The following is a 24,920-nucleotide window of genomic DNA, read 5'->3' as shown; positions in this document are numbered from 1 at the left end:
GTGGGTTTTCAATTTTGTTTACGGCTTCCTCTTGTTTGCGCAGTGAAGTGTTTTGTTGTGGCCGGAGTGCAAATCCTGCCACCAACCTCTGAAAAAAGTAACCCAACTGCAGGAGGGCATCTGCAGACACAGTTGGGCACTTTTACAGAAGGTCGGACACAATGCAACCTTACATTATACTGCTTGAAAATTAGGAATGCCTTCTCGGTGCACATATTACATACGACTTACCCCAGGCATTCCTAATACAAGAGTAATTCTACCCTACTCAGTCACATGGTCCATACTATTATTAGCACAATCTAGCGATGCATCCAACCGCTTTCCCTCGCCCCCTCCATATAACAGTATTGTTACGAATCTGGGAATTCGATTGCACACAACATTCAGGTTCCTTTAGTCAGCTATGTCGATAAGTGCTTGTTCCCTCGATAGCTCACCTTCCATTGTTAAAATGTTCAGAAATCGATTGGATGCACTGTGGATCGATTTAATAGTTAGGGAACGAACAATGGAGACATCCCTCCCCCGCTTAAGCGAAGAGCAAGAAGAACCCTGCCGTCCTGTGACTCATGATGTCAACAACTCCCTCCCACCCATGGCTGAGCGGGGGATGGAGCACGAGGCATGAGTCACGAGTCACGCCGGGAGCGGGGGAAAGGCGGGAGAAGGATAAGAGATCTTTTCTTTTGTTTGTGGGCAGAGTTGGAGAAGGGAGTTGAGGGGAGTCGTTCAGCAGACCGTCGGGTCCTGCTTGGCTTGCGTTAGGGTTGAGGCCTTGGGAAGCTTTTTGCTTCGGCTGGCTCAGTGAGCTTCGGCTGAGGCCTGGCTCGGGAGGAGGATTTTTGGAGGCTTTTTTGCTTTGGTGGTTCAGTGAGCTTCGGCTTATGTTTGGCTGGGAAGAGCTTTTTGCTTCGAGCTGCTTTGTTTTGGAAGGAAGTTGAGCCGGTTGCTCGGCTCGAGCTGCGAATGGTGGCTTCTTCTTCTTCTTGGTTTGTGGAGCTCTTTGTTCTCCATTTTGGTTCCCGGCTTGGTGCGACTCATCGACCTCTTCTTGGAGATGGTTCCGCAGAGAAGCGACGCATCAACGGGAAGGATCGGCGCCTCGTCTCACCAGCACGTGTTGAGAAGTGCGGGAGGATTTGCAGGAGCTCGGGAAGGATCGCAGCTCACGGCGATTGGATCCAGCTCGCTCTCGCTGGAGCCCGGGTCCGAACAACTTGAAGACCACACGAGGTGGAGAGGTTCGAGATAGGTTCTGGGTTTCAGCTCACCTGTCCTCCGAGCTGGAGCTCGTTATTAAAGGCCTCTGCCACCATTTCTTGGGTGTGTGTGTGTGCGTACGTGTGTCCGTGGGCCCGTCTAATAAGTAGGAAATTGTTAAGTGCTTTGTGTGCTGTAAATGTTTGCATTGCATTTCGGATAGACGGTCGTAGTTCTTTTGTCGTGGTTTTGTTGCTTGTATAATTGCATACGTGTTTTGCCTTGTTTAATTACATACGTGCTTTATTATAATAAATGTCCTTGTGTGAATGTAAACCTGTTCGTTGCGTCCTCTTCCCTTAATTGAGCTGCTATCTTGCACTCGGAATATAGTTGTTTTTAAATAGCCGGTAAAGTGATCGGGTCCAACGGGACTGCGCGATAATACCCCGCTCGGTTATCCCAAAAGGAAGCGAGCTGCTTAAGCGGCTCGTTTCCAAGCGGTCCCGTTGAGGTACAATCTCTCGGTAACCCATCCGCGCAAATAATTCGGTAAAACGAAGATTTGGCGATCGGACCCTGTAGTGCGGGTAGAGTACGGACAAGGTTGTGGTGTGGTTACAAACACACCCGTGGCTGGTAACCGGCGTTGATCCGGAAAGTCCCGACTGGATTATCCGTTCGCTGAGTGAAGTGACCGCTATTGGTTAGACGTGGTCGTTCGAACGCCACGGGTGGGAAACTACAACAGTATGTTTCAACTGTGTGCAAAAGTAGCTCAATCGTAAAGAGAAGCACAGGCTGTTCGACACTTTATTTTCGACACATTTATACAACACCGTTAGCATTAAAATAAGCCAAAGAGACATCCTGGGATGCAGTGTCTACACTTTGCGCACTTAGACGTTAGTTTCCCATCCATTCCTTCCAGGGGAGTTGGGTGGACTTCTTAGCCATGGTGGCTAAAATAAATTTGGGTTGCCAAAAATAATGTCACGTATTGCCAAGAGGCATGCTTTTGTGGTCATGAAGCAGTGGGATGGCCGAGGTGTCTTCCTGTTGCCTTCAATATGTGTTCATGATGCACATTAAAAACAATGCAATCTCCTTTTGTGTCCTCATTTTCCACCTAAAACACTACATACAATGGGAAATATTTTTTCTTCACTGACATCATGAGCATGATAATTTCACGATACTACGGCAAAGAGTCGATAGAGGTGAGCAAAAGCCAGCAGTTGACGCAAGATGTAATTCCTCGTAACAAACTCATCTCGACAATGTATAAATGCTTGGTTGCTGTCTTGGGTGGTCTCATTGGCCATTCTGCCTGGGTCAGTGTGGATGCTATAACAATGTGTTATAAACACACCTCAAGCAGCCTTTATACAGGTGTTTATATCCTTTTCTGGGAGGTGGTAGTTTGCATGCTTCTTCAAAAGTCTGAGGCCTGCAATGCATTCTTCATCGACTCACTTTTTAAGGGTCTTTGAAAGACAGAATCTTATCCGAAGTTGGTGGAGTCAGACTGTCACACTGATTAATTTTACATCATGAGCATTTAATGAATTGAATTAAGATTGATGATTCATCGGTGAGGAAAGAAAACAATACAGCTAAAAAAGGTGGTATTTGGGATCTATTCCTACCCGTTCCTCCTTTGTATGCAGCAAAAGGCTGCAGGTAGCATCATTGGCTGAGGGCACAGCTGTGCCACTGATGCAATACCCCCATTATTACTGCACTGGTGCTCATTTCACCAACCTCAGAAGCAAGACAGGCTGAATTAACCCCACCTGGTGTTAATTCAACAGCCAACAGGGGCTTGAACTCAGGAGCCTAAGATCCCAAGCCAGCCACCCTAACAACTGAGCCAACACCAAGCTTTCCTACCTGTTGATGTGAAATTAGGGGGAAATACTTTGAAATTATTAAAGTCAAAAAGCAACAACAATTTTACGCAACTTCCTGGCTCAAGGCGTCAGTGAATAGTGAAAAAGAAAATATCCTTCAGTTACAAAGCAAGCTTGGCAAAGAGGAACGAAAATGTTTTGAAAAGGCTTGAAAGTTACTTTGACTTGCAGGAATTTATTTGGCATGTCGGTGTGGAATTAGCATAAAGCTGAGGTTATTGGATATAGGCCTACATTGAACAACTGCATGCAAGTATGGGGTTACACATGGTTATTAAATTGTTTTAAACGAGGAGGCCGTGCAGTTGATTGGATTTTGCCACCATAAGAGATGGAAGTGGCTGATTATCATTTGATACATCTGAACTTCCTTCCTCCAAGATATCCTCCATTGGCAGCATGTCCTGGAATTAAACACGTGACATTCTGCGTTAATAACATTAATTAATAGTAGATGTTGCTCGTTATTTACTTTTGCATGCACCTTGCATCAGCTGCAAAACCATACAACCAATCATAAGTTCGCTGGGTGGCACAGCAAAAGCTTTGGCAGAAGGAAATGAAGATATGAGTGGAAAAATGTTTACATTTTCTGCATGGTATAAAACTAACCCACACTCGTCCTCCGTTTTGATTGGTGGTCTGCCAAACTCCATCCAATGGTGGCCACCGCTCACCCATGTCGAAGTATCCACTGCTTTCCGTACTTTCATACTGCTGACCATTTGGCCAGCTTTGTGAGCTGCCTGTGTCTGTTACAAGCGATAGTTATAAATTACAATCCGTGATGGTCACAATGAACCTGTAGTTTTCGGTTCAAAAAAAAAGCTTCTGTTATCTGAGCAGAAAATATCAAGGTTGGTATGCAAAGAGTTTAAAAAATAAAAAAACTTGTTCACACATTTTTATTAAGTATCAACTGCATGTTCATCCACATCAAATATCACTAGAAAGTAGTAATCAACAAAACGAGTATGTCCAGCGCTGATCATGAATATATTTGCTGTCCAAGACTTTCCGATTCCTGGTTACGAATAATTTACCACCACATGTATGCACAGGTTTTCAGTGATCTTTTGAAGTTCGTTTTATTTTTCCAAATTTACAGTTTTAATATAATTACGAGTGAGGATGTGCATTGCACTTCCGCATCAATTCTGTCGCTCCCTTCTCTCCCCGACCACCCACTTGCTCATGTTGATCAGTCCCAATCTATCCTTCCATTTGTCAAAACTTTTAACTGTGCCATGGCTGCAAAATTAAATGTGTTACAAGCACATTTCTTTTTCCACTAAAAATATTTCATTCATACAACCCCATAAAGAAGAATGCGCTATTAATGTGAGCTCACTTCACATGGATACAATCTGGAGAACATCATGCAAGTTTTTGAGGGGGTTCCAAAATATTGCAAAAATAATTTGGTTCCTATCAAAAAAAAAACCGGCTCAGTAGTTTGTCACCACAAACCATTTTTTTGGACCTTGCGACATTTTGTGAAAGCCAGTCAAGTGATTTAAAGAGGGTTTATAAAATAGATGCACAATGTTAATGAACGATTCACTTACCGAAGTTACTTTCTGAAAGTTCTTCTTGTGTGGTGACCATATAGTGCAAGTTACTGAAGATGTCAGTCGTAGTTGAGGTTGCCTACAAGCATGGGCAAGTCACTGAGTTATAGAATTGTCATCCAATGTATTTTGCCCTTACTATTCTCCCAAATCTATCAGATATTATCCCAACAATAAATTTAGGTCCATAGAAATCCATCAGATATTGCTGTACTGATAGTAAATTTACTAAACCTATGCTCTTTTGGATTTGGATTTGCAGACTTTACTCACCGGCTCACAAGACTCATAGCTGTGGTCCGACTGAGTGTCTGAAGTGCCTGCGAGGTCGCGCATCTGACTTGATGAACTTTCCACCGTGAAGGGCCATATCCTACAATAAATAACAAAGTGCGCAACATTCAACTCAGTGTGGACTGCTTTGCTACATATAGAGTGATCCACTACATATTTAATTACAATTATTAGGCAACAAACTCGTGTAAAAATCGCATTGTAATTACTCCGCATGCGTGAAGCAAAAAGCGGGGTTAAGCAATTGCTTCATGTTTGTCTGTCATTATTTTTGATGAAACTATTATTCATAACGACCTTCATCATACATACCTTCTTATGAACTGCAAACTTGAAACTGCAATGAAAGGAAAGCCATTAACACATTGAACACAAAGAAGCATTCAAAGAATAACAGTGAACAAATTCAAAACACTTTTTAGGTTTTTGTTTTGAGGACAAAGGTTTTCAAAATTAAACATGAGAGGAACATTCTCTGGGCTCTCTAAAATAGCATCTTTACTCCAAAAGCTATTTAAAGGAATGTTACCGAGCTACCCTGACAGCTTCCAGATACAATTCATTTGTTGTGATATTTACCCCACATACATAGCGCAAAGCGTGGGAAAGCAATTGGTTCACTCTGTCTGTGTGCCTGTCAGTCTTTCACTCTGTCTGTGTCCGTCTGCCAACATTAGTTGGTGGACTTTATAGATCCCATGGTGTCCCTGGTGAAGAATAATCGAGCTTTCGCCGGCACCATCAACAAGTTAGAAATTCCTGCCTGAACCTACAGGGGGTACTGCATTAACGGCACAGTCGCGTTCTTAGCCACTGATGCAACCCTGCAGCCTTGTGCTGCATACAAAACAAGAAGACTGTTTGTGTGTCTGTCTGACGATTGAGGAACTTCAATTGAATTTCATCTTTTCAACACTGTAAGTCACGAATTGGTTTGTTTGCACTTCCAAACACCGGCAGTTCAGCAGGATTTTGGCTCTGAATTTGAAAATATTGTACGGTGGTCGGCATCTCGCACTTCAGTCTGTCTGTTTGTCAAAAATAAAAATCATGGGTGGTGATCCAAATAGGAAACTTACTGTTTTTAAGGATGTGGTAAAGGACACAAACAACAGGCATGAATAACTAATTCAACGTGTTCAATCGGGTGGTGTAAAAATGGGGTTTTCCCAAATGCATAAATGGTGGTAAACTTCTGAATCAATGTTGTTTTCTTCACCATTAAAAATTTCTTGCTGGGAGGATGTAAGTAGTGGGGAACCTCAGGGATTAGTACTACGACCATTATTATTCATAATTTATATCAACGATTTGGATAATGGGGTAAAGAGTAAGCTTTCCAAATTTGCAGATGACAATCAGCTTGGAGGTGAGGTGGATAGCAAAAGGGGGGGGGGGGGGTTGATCAGATACAGGAAAGTATTGATACTTCCATAGATTGGGCAAAAGATTTGCAGATGTAATTTAACCTGAGTAAGTGTAACGTGTTGGGGATGGGAAAGAACAATAAAAATAGACATTACAGGATGTAAGGGATATCCTGTCATACAGAAGGATCTGGGGGTGGTAATAGATCTGGGAGGTAAGCACTGGCAGCACAGTGCCAGATTGCTATAGGAAAAGCAAATAGGGTTTAAGGTTGTATTCGGAGGGGGATTAATTATAAATCAAAAGAGGTGGTTTTAACATTGTACAGGAATTTAGTGAGGGCCAGATCTAGACTATTGTGTGCAGTTTTGGTCACCACAACTTAGGAACCTGCCAGAGAGAGGGTTCAGTGCAGGGTTTCTCGATTGATTTTGGGCCGACTTGACTCAACTCCGATGAGCGCCTGAAGGAGACAGGTCTTTATACACTGTAAAGGAGGCTGTTATGAGGAAATATGATAGAGATGTTTAAGATAATGAAAGGTCCAGGTAAAATAAGTGCAGATGAATGATGAAACAGAGTAGACAGTGATAGGACCAGGGGCCATAGCTTGAGAGTAAAGAAGAGGAGAGTAAAGACGGTAGTAAGGCAGGGATCTTTTAATCAGAGAGTAGTTAATGCATGGAATGATTCACCTGGAAAAGTTGTAGCAGCAGAAACAAGAGATAAGTTCAAATTAGAATTAGACAGGTACCTGCAAGTCATGGTGATGGAGGGGTATCGGGATTTTGGCAGGACTTTTATGTGGCTTGAGCTTTGATGGGTGATTGTGTGCATGTGTACAGTGTTGTTTGTGGGGGTCTCATCAAGGGGTGTTGTGTGGTTGATGTTGTGTGTTTTTCACCGAAGAGTCTTAGCCCATGTCACTCCAGGAAAGAAAAAAAAATACAGAACACTCCAGAGAAAACCACAAAATTTTTTTTTTAACTACAGAGAAAAACACGAAAAAAACACAAAAAACTACAAAAAAAAAACGAAAGAAAACTACAAAAAAGAAAAACCAAAGAATGTTTTTTTATTTTTATTTTTGGGTGTGGTGTTGATGCTGCACAGCCACGATGAGCCGAATGGCGTCCCACTGCATCGATAAAAGTGGTGTATCTTTGTGGGACGTGTAAATCAGGGACTGGGATATTGGTGTTTTTTTGGAAACATGTCGATGTATTATTCTGTGAACATTGTTGTACCTTTGTTCATACTGTTGTTCTGACTTTAGTGTTTTGTATCCTGAAAGAAGGTGACTGTTGCGTCATCTTTGCAGAACCTGCACTTATCTGTGTGTCTTGTCATTCTAAAAAATCTGTTCCTTTAATCCTTTGTCTTTGCATAGTTATTAGTACTCAGTCTCCATCCCAGTTCATCCACACTCTTGTTCACCAATCCCTTGAGCTTTTCTCAACTTCTGTTCTGTGTAGTTCTTTTGAGAAATTCTGCTCTTTTTTTGTTGTAATCATTTGTGTGTGATGGTTGTTCATGTTACCCTTTCACAAAGGAGAAAGAATCAACCATGAAGTTTGAGCCACTGGGGAGCCTTCAACCACACTTGGATTGGTCATGGTCAGAGTGTCTGCTCTGACTGGGAGGTCAAGGATTTGAACCCCGGTCGAGTCACATGAAAAACTTAAAATGGTACGTGCTGCTTCCTTGCTTCACTTGATCCTCAAGATTTGACCAAGAGAGAGAACAAACAAGCAATCATCACACAGACTTGAATGGTCCATTGTCCTCCTTGTGTGTTGAAGTTCCTTGTGAGGAAACTCGTGATATTACGTGTTTTTATAAGTGTTGTATTTTCCACGTGTTGTTCTCTTGAACACCTGAGAGTGGGATTGTAAGAAAAACTGACATTGTGTTGGAGTTCCAAAAGGAGTGAGTGCTGTATTGCAGAGAAACTCCTGATTTGTTCCTGTTTGACATAATTCCTCCCCAATGGATTTACGTCTGAACAACCGGAGTGATGGAAGGAGGGAAACGATTGTTCGCTGGTCAATCATCTTGTGTTGGTGCCACTTCTTCCTCAGGTTTGATTTCATGTGAATGTTTTTTTTTAGTGTGATGGCGTCTGTGAAGGAGCTGAAAATCCAAAATGATTTCCCTCCTTGTGTTTACTTTGTTAGTTTTCATCTTCATGAAGGTTTAATGACCTGTTGTTGCCTACGATCATACCACCCTGAATACGCCCGATCTCGTCTGATCTCAGAAGCTAAGCAGGTTCGGGCCTGGTTAGTACCTGGATGGGAGACCGCCTGGGAACACCGGGTGTTGTAGGCTTTTTGCTCTCCAGGGGGAGTCACCCTTTGTTTTCCCTCATCCACGAATGACAATCTATTTATTTTAATCGCAACAGAACACACTTCATTCCCCTTCATGTTTGTATAATTGGGAAAAGACGAGAGTTTGTGATTCTCCTGAATCTGGTTTGATTATCTATTGCATGATTGCGTTTACAAACGAAAGAGCACGGACAAAACAACCAGAGATTAACCACCATTGCGCAGCCTTGATCGGCCTCATGGTCTCTGATTATATTGAAATTCCTTGTATTAAGGGAGCTCATGTTTATAGCGAACGTAGTGAGCTTCTTACTCAACGCATGCACGTGAGAGAATAGTAAACAACAACAACACAATACCCCTGGCAATTTGGAATCCGTGTCGTTGGCTATGACCCTGTTGCTTCCGGTTTTTTTTAAACGCTGTGTGGTGTATAAACACGATTGGGTTTTATTTCTGTCTTGTGAATATTACTTAACGCGTGCACATGAGAGAATACGAAACAACAACAACAACAACAACAACAACACAATACCCTGGCAATTTGGAATCTATGTCGTTGGCTATGACCCTTTTGTTTCCGTTTTTTTTAAACGCTGTGTGGTGTATAAACACGATTGGGTTTTATTTCTGTCTTGTGAATAATACTTAATGCGTGCACATGAGAGAATACGAAACAACAACAACAACACAATACCCTGGCAATTTGGAATCCGTGTCGTTGGCTATGACCCTTTTGCTTCCGGTTTTTTTTTGCTTCCGGTTGTTTTTTTGCTTCCTGTTTTTGGCATGGGGTATGATGCATGCCGGGAGATAAAGGCATCGTCGGAGACATGAAAGACCCAAATATCAGACATGGTGTATATTTCCTCCACTGATTTTCGTAAAGATATCTCCCGCATCATCAAAAAATAATTTTTAATCGTGATTTACATTATTTGATCGCTGATCCCGAATCCAGGCCGAAGTCACCGGAAATTGCAGCATCGAATGAAAGAAGAATTTTACATTCGCTTCTTGGCTTTGCCGATTCCATTAAGCAAACGTTGTGAGCTTCATACTTAACGCGTGCACATGAGAGAATAGGAAACAATAACAACAACAACAACAACAACTACACAATACCTTGGCAATTTGGAATCCGTGTCGTTGGCTCTGACCCTTTTGCTTCCGGTTTTTTTGCTTCCGGTTTTTTTTGCTTCCGGTTTTTTTTTGCTTCCGGTTTTTTTTTGCTTCCGGTTTTTTTTTGCTTCCGGTTTTTTTTGCTTCCGGTTTTTTTTTTTGCTTCTGGTTTTTGTCATTGGGAATGATGCATGCCAGGAGATAAAGGCATCGTTGGAGACAAGAAAGACCCAAATATCAGACATGGTGTATATTTCCTCCACTGATTTTAATAAAGATATCTCTCGCATCATCAAAAAATAATTTTTAATCGTGATTTACTTGATTTGATCACTGATCCCGAATCCAGGCCGAAGTAACCGGAAATTGCATATACAGTTGTCAACAAGTTATAGGTAAAGTCAGAAGCGAATGTAAGAAGAATTCTATGTTCGCTTCCACTATTTATTTTTTTAGATGAGATCCTGTTCTAGGCGGTGTAGTTGTTGTTGTGAAGGTAATGTTGAGGTAATATTTATTTTTTCAGATGAGATCCTGTTCTAGGCGGTGTAGTTGTTGTGAAGGTAATGTTGAGGTAATATTTATTTTTTAGCAAAAAGACTTTAATTTGATATATTTAAGAAGCGAATGTAAGAATAATTCTACGTTCGCTTCTGGGCTTTGCCTATTCCATATTAGTCTGTATGCACAAAGCGAGTAACGTCACAGTGGAAGGTCAGGCTCCGCCATATTGAGTGGAAAAAAAATCATGGCGACCACGCACGTGTCACGCGAACTTTTGGGCTATTTCCATGGATTAGATGATGTTTCTAAGAAGAGGTACTGCGAAAAACTGAAGCTGTTTGGTCTTCGTGAAGATCCTTATATTATTTCAAAGGACAAATGGACAACAGAAAGGAAATTTTGGCCTCAAATCGTTTTCCCCGACATCTATGTTTACCTTGTTGAAACGCCGAGTCCTTACACTCAAGCCAGCCTGAAAGTCTTCAAGAGTATGGACGCTTACTCGTATTATGTCGCCGGGTTTGTTAGTGACATAATCTCGACGAAAGCTGACAAGAACTGTATTATCGTGAGGGCAAAGGTAAGCCTGTTTTCTTTCATTTCACTATTATTGTATTCGTTGTTGCTTGTTTTGTTCAGCAACCAGCATCACTTTTTTCACCTGACTCCTGCCACAAGTTAATTTCAAGTGAAGCTCTTGTCTTGATGCTAAGTTTGTAGAAAATCTTCGTGTGTCAGTTTGCTTCCAGATACATGATATTTTTTCCATGACAAACATACGGACTTTACGGTGTAATGCCACACTGCTGTGGATATTTCCAAGTTCTAGTTTTTTATGCATTATACATATCGATTTTACTTTCTGTCGTGAAACAACTCAGAACTGTGCACGTTAGACAGCTGTAAGAAAGGCGATCTTGCCTTTCTCATTTTGTCAATAAAACAAGGGATATAATGCATTTTAATGATACAAATCGGACAATATTTTGAAACCAGCAGCTATTTCATACCAACTACTGAAACTACTGAAATAACGTATCAGAAATTAGTTACATACCGGAGACAAAATGAAGACCACACAACCAGTCATGTTCGCCAGGTCGCCATTTTTCTCTTCTCAGAACTGATATCCAAAGATTTTGTCGGTCTACTTCGGCGGGAAAGCGGTAAAACTGCACTCCAGAGCCTTTAGTATATCGCTGAGTACATCGCGGGGCACAACAACTCTTACCCATTTGCAGAAAAAAAAAAATCGCTTGCTTGGAAATAACGGTGAAGTTGAAGTGGAGACTATCGGTTGTTATGGACGCGGTGTGCTTTCTTGCCACTCAATATGGCGGAGCTGCCACAGTCACGTGACCGGTGACGTCATCTGAATAAGGGATATTTAATAATGTAATCAGCACGCGGAAAACGTGACGTGCGACATCCAGTGATTTGTTCCGAGTGAAACGCATGGTCGGGTTCAAACATGGAACATCGCAGAAGCTCTGCTGTCTCATAATCCAGCGATCTAACTTCCGTTTTGTCACACACACACACACACACACACACACACACACACACACACACACACACACACACACACACACACACACACACACACACACACACACACACACACACACACACACACACACACACACACACACACACACACACACACACACACACACCATGAGCCGATAAAGAAATGTTTCCCTCATTGTCCATTCACAGAATCTGCTCCTCACCCCCCGCTGCAGCCTCCGTGTCTCACTTGGTTTCTCCCTTGTCCATGTACGATCAATGTGTACTGTTCACCGTGGAGTGTATTTTGACAGTCCCCTGATGATGGGGAAACGTTGATAGTGGAGCTTCGTCCTGTCTCTTCTGCCAGCATTAGTTTGTGGCTGTTGAAGATCCAACGGTCTTTCGCAAAGAGTTGGCGAGCTATCACCGGCACCCTGACCAACTTTAAAATTCCTGCCCCACCTCCAGGGGCACTGCATCAGCAACTCCGCTGTAATCCCATCAGTTTACTCTCTGTCTGTCTGTTTCTTCCTTGTCTCATTTGTGGTTTTTCATGAGACGTTGTCTGCGTACCCTTTAACATATTGAACTGAAAGTTGGTACATGGCTTTATTATGATAAGTTCCAGAAACATTAAGAGTTTCAGGGTGTTTCGTCTATTATTCACACAGTTTTGCCCTTTTTAGACTCAGAAAATATTGTTACGAATCTGGAAGCCATTTGCACACAAACAGACAGCAGTCCCTGGGTTCAGTTATTTCGATAAGTATGTGTATAGTTAGAATCCATCCCCTGTGTCTAAAGGGACTTTCATGTGTGCGCTGCGGGTTTATTTTTTTAGTTAGGTTTTTATCAACGACAACAACAACAACAACAACAACAACAACAACAACAACAACAACAACAGCGGACCATCGCCTCGCTCCACCATCGCCATTTTGCACGTGGCCTTCGGTGAGGAGATAGGCGGAGCCTCAATCGCCTCAGCTCCGACTCCGCCCCAGAAAGGTGGGAGTTGCCCCGCCTACCATGGGCCTGTCGAATGAGGGACGGCCAGGGAATCGCGCGATGCCACCGTCCAATCAGGAGGCGAGTGGCGAAAAAAGAAATCCGGAATCTCAAGAGAGGCGGTGTGATCGGTGCGTTCGGTATGGCTGTGCGCGTCTGCCTCGCCTGGTGTGGTCTGATCAAGGAAGCTGTTTCGGGCTCGATCGCCAGTCGTCTCGTCATCTCTCACTCGTCCGCCTTCGTGCTGGCTGGCGTCCGACGCTCTTTCCCTCGTCCCTGGTGCTTTGTGCTGCGTTGTGGCGGTAGGTTCGAGTCCCGCCACTGGACAAGCTCGACCAGACCGCACGAGGCGGACAGGTGCAAGAGTAGGCTCCTGCCCTCAGCTCGCCTTCCCTCCGAGCTGAAAGGCCAAAATAAAGACCCTATGGGGTCCAGTTCTTTTGGGCGTGTGTGTGTGTGTGTGTGTGTGTGTGTGTGTGTGTGTGTGTGTGTGTGTGTGTGTGTGTGTGTGTGTGTGTGTGTGTGTGTGTGCGTGGCGCCGTCCTGTAAGTAGAAACTGTTTAAGTGCCCTGTGTTCATTGTGCATTACATTTCTTGATTCGGATAACTCTGCTCTTTGCTCTTTGTGCTCCCCTGCCCCCCCCGATAAATAACCCCCCAATTGTTCAATGTACCAGCTCGTTGTCTGTCGCATTCTTTCATTGGCCGAGCACGGTGCGTATTGAGAATTGGTGAGGCCATTTGGGCCGGTAAGTTGTTCATTTGGACCGACGGATCTTGGTAATCCCCGCTCGGTTTACACACGGATCGGGCTCGGTAACCGGCCCGTTCCGCCTGAGGTCCATCGAGGGTGTGGTTTTCGCTGGTAGTTGGATGACGTGGGTATTTAGGTGTATTGAAATTAGGCAATTAACGCTACCCCACACCGTTGAAATATTGGCGACCACGGTCCTTTAAGTGGCCCGTCGACTCCGGAGTTATCCGGGGTGACGACCTTTCAATTCCGGTGTTCGGTAGGAGACGGCCCAACTACTCCGTCTGGGGTTCGTCCTCGCTTCCGAACCCGGCACCACAACAATTATGTATTATCCATGGGTCAGTGTGCAGCTGCTCTGACTCCGCCCAACTACTTTACACCCATTGGCTGGTCAACTGCCCTGACTCCACCCCCCAAAAATAATGCACCCTCATGCCATGAAAGACCACAGCTCGGCAGGCCTCAGGCCTTCTGCCTGGGTGTTACTCCATGCCTGTTGTAAGTGGAATGATCTCAGGTGTATAACGACGATGTATTATATATGTACATAAGCCTTACACATGTTTTTGCTTCATACATGTCCATCGGGTTATTTTTAATATGAAATAAGCAAAGCCTCGAAACGAACGAAACAGTGGAGTAGAGTTTCTTCTTCTTCATGATGGCTCTGGTTTCGGCTCGACCATGTGTTAAACGCAGACAAATTTATTTCTCCTGAACATTCATTTGGACCGGTGAGGGACATGTGTTGCAAAGGGATTCTTACTCTTGTTGTAATAGGTTTCAGTCCACGAGGTGGCTCATCGGGTTCATGAAGTCCACACGAGGGGTGCGAGAGAATAGAAAGTCTGTTAAATAAGGTATTACCGGAAAAAAACATTGAGTTGGGACAGAAAAACAGAGTTCGTTTTCACAACTGTGTTGATCTTCTATTTGTTTACGTCACGTGTTTCTCTTGGTTTGTCAAACGGACAAATTGTCACATCATGATGAACTGTGGTGACACAGGATTTCCCAACATGTTCAATAAGAAGTGCTTTCTGGAAAAGTGATTGTGTAAATGACTAGTTTTGCTGAGCTTTGATAAAATGTATGTCAACTGTGCTGTTGATAACTTATTGAAATATCACGAGTCCGTCCGTTCCTGACGTCAGCCACAGGGTCCTGCTTTGTCCTCTCGTGGGTCTATAGATTCCAGTAGATATTTTCTCGGCTCGTGATTCCCTCAATGATGTCGGGATTCCACCAGATTTCTCTCAGTGACGTGTTAAACAGCAGTGGCGACGATTTAAAAACATAACCTCAAGTGTTTGTGGTTTATTATATTGTTGTGGTTGCCAAATTCGCAAACCACCATTCACGTCCCTTAGGTGAGATATCTCGGTAAGTATATGTGTAGTTAGGCCCAAACCCGTTGTCTAGTGGGAATACATGTCATTTATGCGTGCTGCGACTCTTCAGGATAGCCGTTTTTCTTTTGCTATCTTTATTTTGGACCAACCGCCATTGTTACCACCACCAACCACAACATCAACCACCCACCGCGGCGCCGCTTCCCGTCACACCTCGCAACCGTCGCATCGCCACCGTTCTTGCGCCGCTTGTGGGTACCGGTGTTGGACTCGTGCAGGGCGCGCGCCGAACAGCGTGTACAAAACCACGGATTTTCAGCTCCAAAAACGGATCAAAAACGACACACGCCCACTTTTGTTCCGTCCAATCGGTGAGCGAGGGGCGATTTGGCCCCGCCTCCAGGGCGTTGGAGGGCGATCGCTATATGCAAATTTATGGATCAAAATGCATTCACGCCCACTTTTTCTCGGGCCAATGGGGAGCGAGGTGAAAGGTCGAAGGCAGGGGGTCAAAGGCGAAGCCACGGGGCTTATATAAGCGACCGCGTTCGTCAGTAGAGCTGAGTTAAGACTTCGCAGTCGGTGGAGTTGGGAAGAGGAAGAATTGGTTGTTGGTCGTCGTCGTCGTCGTCGCGTTGGAGTCGGAGCGAAGAGGACGGAGCTGTGGAGAGGCGGCGAGGGCAGACGAGGGGGTGCTCGCGTCGTGCCGGGAGCTGCACACCAGGGAGGCCGACGGCGCGACCTGGTCGAGGTGGACACGCTCGTCGCGGGACTCGAGACAGAGTAGAAATCCTCCTTTCCCCCGAGCATCAGCAACCCCCTCCTGTTTCCCCCCGCGCTGAGATAGTGCGACCAAAGGGGCCCCCTTCCCACCCCCTACCAGACACTCCCCGCGAGGCCCGCGGAGTTGAGGCACCATCGCCGCTCCGCGTCTCATCACCAGACGGGTAGGCCCGACCCGGTCTCGGCCTCAGGCCTGCCTCATCCTTGAGGGTGTTCTTTTTCTTGGTTTTGGGTATGTGTTGTCGGCGCCGTCTGTGAAGTAAAATTGTATAAGCGTTGCCGTGTGCTCGCATAATCGGTATTAGATCTGCATTATTGCATTTGCTTTTTGTGTAAAATTGCATTGTTTCTTCTTCTTTTCTATGTGCTTTTGGTGGAATTGAATGTGTGTGCTTTCCGTTCATCGCGAATAAATGTGCTTTGTGTTGAACTGTTTCCCGCTTCGCTTCGTCATTTCTTTCATTGAATCCTCATCTTGCTTCACGTAAAGGGTTTGTAGTGGGCTGAATACGCCCGATAATTAATCGAACCGTCGAGGTCGAAGAATAACACCGCTCGGTTATCCCGATAGTACGGAACGGGTCGCTTAAGTGGCCCGTGTCCGAAGTCGACCTGCGGCGAGGTGCGATCGCCCGGTCTACCCTCCGTGTGGGTACTTAGGTAGGTCGAATTTGGCGAGCAACCCTATCCCACGCGGGGGCTGATTGGCTCGATCGCGGTGAGACAGAAAGGTCCACCCATGACTGGTTCCCGGCGTTAGTCCGAGAGGGTCACGACTGGATTGTCCGTCCGGTGGGCGACGTGCCGCGATTCGAGTTACGTGACCGTCAGCACGCCGGCGGGCGCGAATCCGTAACAATATTTTTAATCCTGATGGGATTTTCCCTCTTCTCCCCACGATGAGCCATTTATATCGATCAACACGGCGTTTGTCCAAGGAGGAAAAACCCTTTGGTGAAAGGGGACATTACTCGTATTGTTACGGATTTGGAAACCTTGTGCACACAAACAGCCACAGTCCCCGTCGTTCAGTTATTTCGATAAGTACGTGTTTATTTTTAGAATCCTTCCTTCTGTCTAATGGGAATTACATGTGTGTGCTACGAGTTATTTTTTTTAGCTCGGTTTTTGCATCTACAACAACTGCATCCTCCACATCACCAACTACAACAACAACGCCATCGCCCACGTGCATCATGTCACGTACAGTGGTGAGGTTCCCTCCACCCACCGTGAGCTCGTCCAAGCGACCGCGACCACGAGTTGTCCGAAACCCCCCGGCCAATCAGGAGGCGAGTGGCGAGGAGAAAAGGCCCCTCACACCAAAAGAGGAGTAGAATGGTTGTGAGGAGCAGTTTTTGGGAGACCGGGTGATCGTGGTGACGGCAGAGTGGTTGTGGGAGACGAGTGGACGGCAGACAGGAGGATCGTGGTGATTCTGAGCAGTCTGTTGTGGCAGATGGTCGTGTGTCGTGGTTGGAGCGGTCTGAGACAGTGGTGGTCGTGGTTGAGCGGTCTTGTTCGTGGGCCGTGACCTTCAGGTCGTGGGTTCGAGTCCCACCAGTGGTTCGGGTCAGTGTGACCGCACGAGGCGGGACAGGTACCCGGCTCGGCCTCTGCCCTCAGCTCGCCTTCCCTTCGAGCTGATAGGCCAAAAATAGACCCACGAGGTCCATCTCTTTTGTGTGTGTGTTTGTGTGGGCACACGTGTGTGCGTGCGCACGCGTGGCGCCGTCCTGTAAGTAGAATTGTTCAGTGCTTTTTCTTTGCTCATTGTACATTGCCTGCCTTTTATTCGGATAACTCTGCTCTGTTTGCTCCCCTCCCCGAATATTATTGTAAAATAAATCCCCCGTTAAATGTCCCATTTCGTTGTTTGTGTTTTCTTTCATTGACCAAGCATGGTTCGGACTTGAGAAATAGCAAGGCCGTTTGGGCCGGTAAATTGTTCATTTGGTCCAGCGCGGCTTTGGTAACTTCCGCTCGGTTACACCGGATCCGAGTCGGTGATAGCGAGTCGATTCTGTCAAAGTCGGCCGAGTGTGTGGTTTCCCCGGTAGTTGGACGGCGTGAGTACTTAGGTAAATTGGAATTGGGCAATTAACCCTACCCCACGCCGTCAAAATATTGGCGACCCCGGTCCTCCAAGTGACCCGTGACCTTTCGGAGTTGTCCGAGAGTCACGACCTAAATTCCGGGTGTTCGGTGAGAGACGACTCCACTGCTCCACCTCGTGGTCGTTTATCGCCACCGAACCCCGGCCCACAACAGTATTAACACTGTTTTGTAACAACATTAATATTACGAGTGCGGGCCCGTACGTGCATGGCCGTACATGCGTGACTGTACGTGCAAAAAAACAAATAAATTTCAAACCGCATGCCAGAAACTACAACCACACAGGCCGTTCCTTCACTCTCGCGGGTCCGTACGTGCATGGCCCGATGTGCAAAAAAAAAAAAAAATTGTGACGTCATAGCACCGTGTTGTCATTGGTTGATAAATAAATGGCCATTACTTCGGAACCACTTGTCCGATTAATATCAAACCTTAAAAAGGCACATCCTCAGGTCCCCAGCAATATACCTGGCAAGTTTCACTTCGATCGGACCAGTGGTTGTCGAGAAACAGCGGTCGCAGACACACAAACACAGACACACAGATATTGCTGGAATTATAGATGGACTAGTGCGTGCCCGTAGGTGCGTGGCCGTACGTGCAAACAACAACAAAAAAAACTTTCAAATAGCGTGCCAGAAAAAACAACCACACAGGCTGTTCCTTCGCTCTCACGTGCCCGTATGTGCGTGGCCGTACGTGCAAAAAATATATTTCAAACTGCGAGCCAGAAATGACAACCACACAGGCCGTTCCTTCGTTCTCGTGACAACCACACTTCCACACGTAGAGTTAATTAAAATCAAGTTTGCCTCCCTGCTTTGCTTGCCATGACATTCGCTGCCATGTAACCAGCACAGCCCGTGACGTCATCGTCGGCCAGCCACGCACCGGCCCACGCAGCAACGTGTCATGTCATTAGTTGGTAAATAAATGGTCACAGCAACGTGTCATGTCATTGGTTGGAAAATAAATGGCCATAACTTGGGAAGCACTTGTCAGATTAATATCAAACTTTGAAAAGGCACATCCTCAGGTCCCCAGCAATATACATGGCAAGTTTCAATTAGATCAGACCAGTGGTTGTCAAGAAACAGCGGTCACACACACACACACACACACACACACACACAAACACACACACACACACACACACACACACACACACACACACACACACACACACACACACACACACACACACACACACACACACACACACACACACACACACACACACACCTGCTGGAATTACAGATAGATGCCAGAACTCTTGGTGTTGGTCTTCGTCTTGTTTTAAGAAATGACTTTGGAAAAACGCCACCATTAGCTATCTTAACACCGACGTACACCTCAACATGGACTCCCTGCCCGCCAATCCCCAATGTAGAACATTACATTGGGAAGGAGAACAAGTTAAATCACAACAACCTGCATCATTCAACCTTCATCAATTATGTGTGAAGACTCATGTGAGCAGCTTTGATTGGTAAGGATTGTTTCCGCTTACATCGAGGCCGAGCAAGTCAAGACTGCTCTGAGACGTTCCTCTGAGGGGGACGCCATAAGTATGGAATGCCTTAATCACGTCGAGTTTTCGAAACTTACTTCAGTTTCACAACGACTGTTTAAAAATGTAATTTTTCGTTGGACAGAGTTGATTGAAACGTTTGTGGTTATAATATTTTTTTACATCCGGAAGGTGTGCGGAAAGCCATGATAACCGATTATACACCTCAACACGGAGTTTGTGCAAGGTGGAACCCCCTCCTTGGGGATGGCGGGAAGTTAAATCGCTTCAACCTCCATCGTGTGACCTTTACACCCCCTGTCAAGTGTGGTTGCGATTGGATAAATAACCACCGAATGTACTTCTTCTTCGTCTTTCGGCTGCTCCCGTTAGGGGTCGCCACAGCGGATCATCCGTTAATGATCCGCATAATGATTTGGCAGAGGTTTTTTTTTACGCCGGATGCCCTTCCTGACGCAGCCCTGGTCGCCTCTTACGACACAGGGATATGGTACACCTATTCTAACCGGGGCATACACCGGGCCCAGTACACCGGTACTCACTTCGCCGACCTCGGAAGGATGACAGGCTGAGTCAACCTCCTGGTGTGTATTAATTCAAGCGGCCAATGGGGCTTGAACTCAGGACCTTTTGGATCCCAAGCCGCTACCCTAACCACTACGCCAACACCAGGCTAAACCACCGAATGTACAGCGGTGAACTCACAGTCAGACAGAGAGACAGACACAAAATTGAGTGTTTTAGTAAGATTATCTCGTGGACATCGTGTAAAGCGGGGTTAAGCAATTGATCCACTCTGTATGTCTGTCCGTCTACAAACGTCAGTCCATGATCGAGGAATATCTTCATTGAATTTGAATGTTCTCTTTTGAACACGAATCGGACCACGAACCTTCAGTTCAACAGTACTTTGGCTCTGGATTTGGAAATAATGTACGGTGTCTCGTGTTGTGCACGCTTGCGCACAGGGGGGTAAAGCAATTCCTTCAATCTGTCTGTCTGGTAGTCAAAAAAATCACACCAAACGGGGATCTTTCAGTTGTTAGGGATGGTATAAAGGACACAAACAACAGGTATGAATAACTAATTTCACGAGTTCAACAAGGTGGTGGAAAAGAAGGTTTTTTCCTAAATACATAAACGGCGGTGAACTTCCAAATCAATGTTTTATTTTTTATTCAGCCGTCAAAACTTTTTAATTTCAATTGAATTATATATATATATATATATATATATATATATATATATATATATATATATATATATATATATATATATATATATATATATATATATATATATATATATATATATATATATATATATTGTTGCGGTTGTGGAAATTCGCAGAACATCATTCAGGTTTCCCGAAGATCAGTTATTTCGATAAGTAAGTGTTTCAGGTTAGAATCCCCACCGATGTGTAAAGGGCTGTGAATCTTTGAGGTAGCCATTATTCTTTCTCTGTCTTTATTTTAACAAACATCGCAACGCCATCATCTCCAACAAACATCGCAACGCCGTCATCTCCAACAAACATCGCAACGCCATCATCTCTGACAAAAACGCCATCATCAACAAACGACGCTCCCTCTGCTCAAGCCATCATTGTGCGCCGCGGCGAACCACTGCTGCGCGAGCCAATTTGCATAATCGGATCAAAAGGAGGGTTTCCCCGACACCAGCCCGTGACGTCGAACATGGGGTTCCCAGCGAGGCTTACCAGGGGAGAGAGGTCAGAGGTGAAAAGTGGGTGGAGCCCAGCCTCAGGTGAGAGGTCAAAGGGCGGCTCACCCCGGGCCAATATAAGGGCGGAGCTCAAACGAGTTCGGGGCTTATTCGGCAGATTCATCGCTCTCTGGAGACGGGCAGTCGCGGGAGAGGAAGGCACAGGAGCACGCATTCGGGGGAGGAGGCAGATTGTGGCAGCAGCACGGAGAAGCGGGCACTCGGGATATTCGTCCCTCTCTGGAGTCGAGCAGCTGCGTCGTGGTCCGGGCGAACGGCCCTGAGACGGTCGAGCGAAGCTGAGGTAGTGAACGGGCCCAAAGAGCATAAACTCCAAAAGAGTAAAAGACCCGTTCACTCCTCAGAGCGCGTCGCCAGCCAGGCCCGACCGACCAGGCCGCAGTGGAGGCCAGACGACCGAGGGGGAACCGAGCAATCCGCCCGCCAAGCTGCTCAAGTCGTCCGGCTGCTAAGCGACTGGCGCGTAGCGACACAAAGGGCCAAACAGGAACATCCGGGGTCACCGACCCGAAGACCTTCGAGCCGTCACAAGGGGCGGTCAGGTAACCTGCCCGGCCTCTTGTGAGCCTTCGGTCACCCAGGCTCAGAGTTGGAATAAAGGCCCACAAGCCCGTTTCTTTTCTGGGGTTGTATGAAAGTGTTCTGTGGCGCCTTGTCTTTATAAGTAGAATTGTGGTTAAGTGCGTGCCTGTACATAATAAATAGACATCGGCTGTTGGCTTTGCTTGTGTCATGTCCCCTTCCCCCCATTGATTGCTTGCCTGTATAAATTAATGCCCCCATTGTTTGAATGTCAATCTGCTCATTGCGTCATTTCCTCCCATTGACTTCCATGGCGCGTTCGGGAAATATGCCGGCTATTAAAGCCAAATTAATGTGGTCAATTGGTCCGCCGGAACTTGGCGATAAAAACCGCTCGGCATCGCAAACGGAACGAGCGCGCTTCGCGGCTCCTTTCCGGAAGAGTTCCGTCGATGTATAAATTCTCGGTACTTCTGTCTGCACGGATAATTAGGTATATCGAGATTCGGCGATTAACCCTGTACCGCGTGGACAGAATATTGACAGTTTATATATATACTGACATAGATATATACATGACATAGATATAAACTATATATATATATAGTTTATATATATATAGACAGACAGAATATATATACGACTGAATTCCGTGTTTCGGCGGACGCGCGACTGCGGTTGGGCCTTAAGCGGTCGTGCGTGGCTTTCCGAACCGGCTAATTCGTAACACTGGTGTTCAGGAGCGGGATGAGAACTTTTCTGCCTCCACACGAAATTCACGGAAACCGGATCAAGGGTGTGCGAAGCGACCCTCCGTGTTCCTCCAAATTGTGAGTATTCAAATTTTTTATTCCCGATATGCAAAATGGCAGCTCAAGGTGAGCAGTGGCAGGAGGGAGTAGATAGATGTAATTGTAGAGTTGATGGAACCAGAGGCCCAGGACACCACCATGCAGGTCGAACTTTCTCCCCCACAACCGAACTCAGAGTCCGGAATGGGCGCAGCGGCGGGGGTGGCAGTGTATGACAATTCCCCCCCCCCGTCAAATCCCCTCCCCGACCCTTGGCGAATTCGCGCCCGAAAATGGCGAATCGGCTGCCACAGGGTCGCTTGACGTAAAACGAATGTTCGAGGCGTTGATGGGGGAAATGAACGAACACGCGCGAAATGAAAAACAACATGGATGCGATGAGAGGCTTCATGCAAACGAATAAAGAAGAAATGGAACCCAAAATGGATGCGAATGCGCAAAGTATGGATGCAAATATGCAAATGCTGCGGGGTGAGACGCAGTGCATTGGGGTGAAGCCTGCAGGCGGTTTTGAAGGCAATCGTGGCGATTGCGCGCGACAAAACGCGGATGGTGGAGCACAAGATGGCGCCGCCGCGTGGTGGGAGGAACGAGCCGAGGAGAGTGGATTGTGTCGGTCCCGCAATGGAGACTGGTGAGGTCGTGCCGAGGGACGCCGTCACAATAATTAGGGAGACACACGTGGAGGTGACGGAAAAATTGATAGGAACGGCGACACAATAAAAGAGGTGATTGAAACGTGTAGGGCGAAACACGAGGAGACGACGAAAAAAACAACAGAGACAACGGAAATAAAAACAGACACTGGAGATAGAGAGTGAATTGGATGAGGTAGAAGACGAGCACACATAGGTAGAGATAGTGGGGGACAATGGGGGTGAGCTGGCGGAATGATGTGGCCCGGTGCGAGCATCAGGATGGCCTCCTCCAGGAACAGAGGGAGACTCTATGCCCCATTGAAGCAGATCGTAACGAGGTGGGTCCGATCGCGTCGAACGAGGTCGAGGGGATGGCTGATGTGAACGGGTGCACGCGGAGCTTGGGGGGTATAGAAACCCCGGTACCCCTTGTGGTGGCGTGAATCCCCAACATGATTGTCCCGGTGTGTGTGGTTTCGAATGTGTCGAAATGCGTGTTGAAACGTACGCATTGCTTGAGTGAAAAGGCGTGTGTGAGAGGGCGCGATATGAAAGGGAAATGGCGGTTGGTATGCGGGAAAACGCAACCGCGTGTCCAAGTGTCATGGCGAGGTGGGTAAGCGTCATGGCACGCGGGAGTGCGTGCGTAGAATTGCGACGAAGACAGCGCCAGACAATAGACAAGGGCCGTGTAGTGGCCGTAGCTGTTTTGGGAACCGCGCCGGATTCGCACAGCAGCGCTCGCGAGGTCCGTGCCGTGCTTCACACGAGGCCGCCACATGCGCGCCTACACAAGTGAAATCCGGTCCGGAAACGCCTGCGGTGGATACAAGCAGACCCCGCGGACGGACAGAAGTTAGGCTGGAAATTGTTGAATTCGGATTGGACGGGTTTTCCAGGCGAGCGTGTGTGTCGAGCTCCGTGTAGCCTGCGCCACACGTTCTGTTCGCAGAGCGCGCGAAGCAGTTTCCCCGATACATTACGCGTGCCCTGGCTTACGCGAGAAATCGCGCGGTTTCGGGGTGCGAGTGACGTCATCGGGGATTCCGCGGCGCGGGTTACGGGCGAGCGGAGCACATGGGCTCGCGTGGGGAACCCCTCCAAACGCGAGGCTTGCTTGTGGTGCGCAGGATGACGTCATGGCTGCACGCATGGTTGGAATCCGGCAGGAGGGAAATCCCTGCCAGATGTTACCGTCCGAGAGGAAGGGACGAGGAGAGCGAAGTGCGAACAGCTGCCATGACGTCACGGGAAAAGAGCGCGGATTGTGAATTGCCGCGCTGGTGGGCAAAGAAAAAAAAAGAAGAGAAAAGCAAGCCTTGCCACTTCGGGTATACAGGATTCCCAGACGGGGGAGGAGACCACCCGTTTTGGGCACAGGAACCATTAGTTAGTGGAAAGGGTTAGTAAAGTTAGACTGGCTTCATGGGGACATGGGTTGTTCCTCATGGAGCCCGTGAATGGTTCGTTAGTGGGAATGTTAGTTTAGATTTAGAATGGATTTTTGGATTTATGGAAGACTGTGACAGACATTGAATGTGTAGAGGGGACGTAGCTTAGCTACGTTGAGTTAAAAGGAACGTGCGTGAGTTTAAGGGATGACGAGGGAGCACGAGATAGTTAGGGGATTTAGTTCGTAGGATGGCAGTGTTCAGTGATGTGAGCGATGAAATGAATTGAAAGGAAACATGTTGAATGAGTGAGCGCCAGTGGGCCTGTGTGAATGGAGTGAATGTGGTATGCATGATGCGATGAGTGATTGGGGAGAGGAGTGATTCCCACCCAAGGGACCCTGGGGTCAGAGTAAAGTCAGTTTGTGGGTGAGCCAAA

At 46.4% G+C, this 24,920-nt stretch overlaps 1 protein-coding gene and 1 non-coding gene across 6 annotated transcripts in view; one reads left to right on the top strand and one right to left on the bottom strand.

Moving 5' to 3' along the window:
- Positions 1-2,002: 2,002 nt before the first annotated feature.
- NPHS1 (NPHS1 adhesion molecule, nephrin) overlaps positions 2,003-24,920 on the bottom strand; it is a 258,041-nt gene continuing 235,123 nt past the window's right edge. For 4 of the 5 annotated variants that reach the window (XM_085900121.1, XM_085900112.1, XM_085900127.1 and 1 more), the window contains 5 exons: positions 5,294-5,318; positions 4,961-5,060; positions 4,685-4,766; positions 3,729-3,868; positions 2,003-3,520 (listed from right to left, as the gene is read on the bottom strand). In XM_085900121.1, the coding sequence (XP_085756247.1) occupies positions 3,401-3,520; positions 3,729-3,868; positions 4,685-4,766; positions 4,961-5,060; positions 5,294-5,318 (467 nt within the window). In that variant the 3' untranslated portion in view covers positions 2,003-3,400. Of the gene's footprint in view, positions 3,521-3,728; positions 3,869-4,684; positions 4,767-4,960; positions 5,061-5,293; positions 5,319-24,920 lie in introns of those variants that run through there. The other variant, XR_015062842.1, reaches the window with a different exon arrangement.
- LOC147035579 (5S ribosomal RNA) lies at positions 8,562-8,680 on the top strand. The gene has a single exon (XR_015050080.1). It is a non-coding gene; the product is annotated as a 5S ribosomal RNA (ribosomal RNA).

The sequence above is a fragment of the Eptatretus burgeri genome, chromosome 1 (assembly GCF_056783735.1).
Source record: "Eptatretus burgeri isolate ZD-2024b chromosome 1, Ebu_testis_v1, whole genome shotgun sequence".
NCBI lineage: Eukaryota > Metazoa > Chordata > Myxini > Myxiniformes > Myxinidae > Eptatretus > Eptatretus burgeri.
This window is presented reverse-complemented; position numbering and strand designations above follow the sequence as displayed.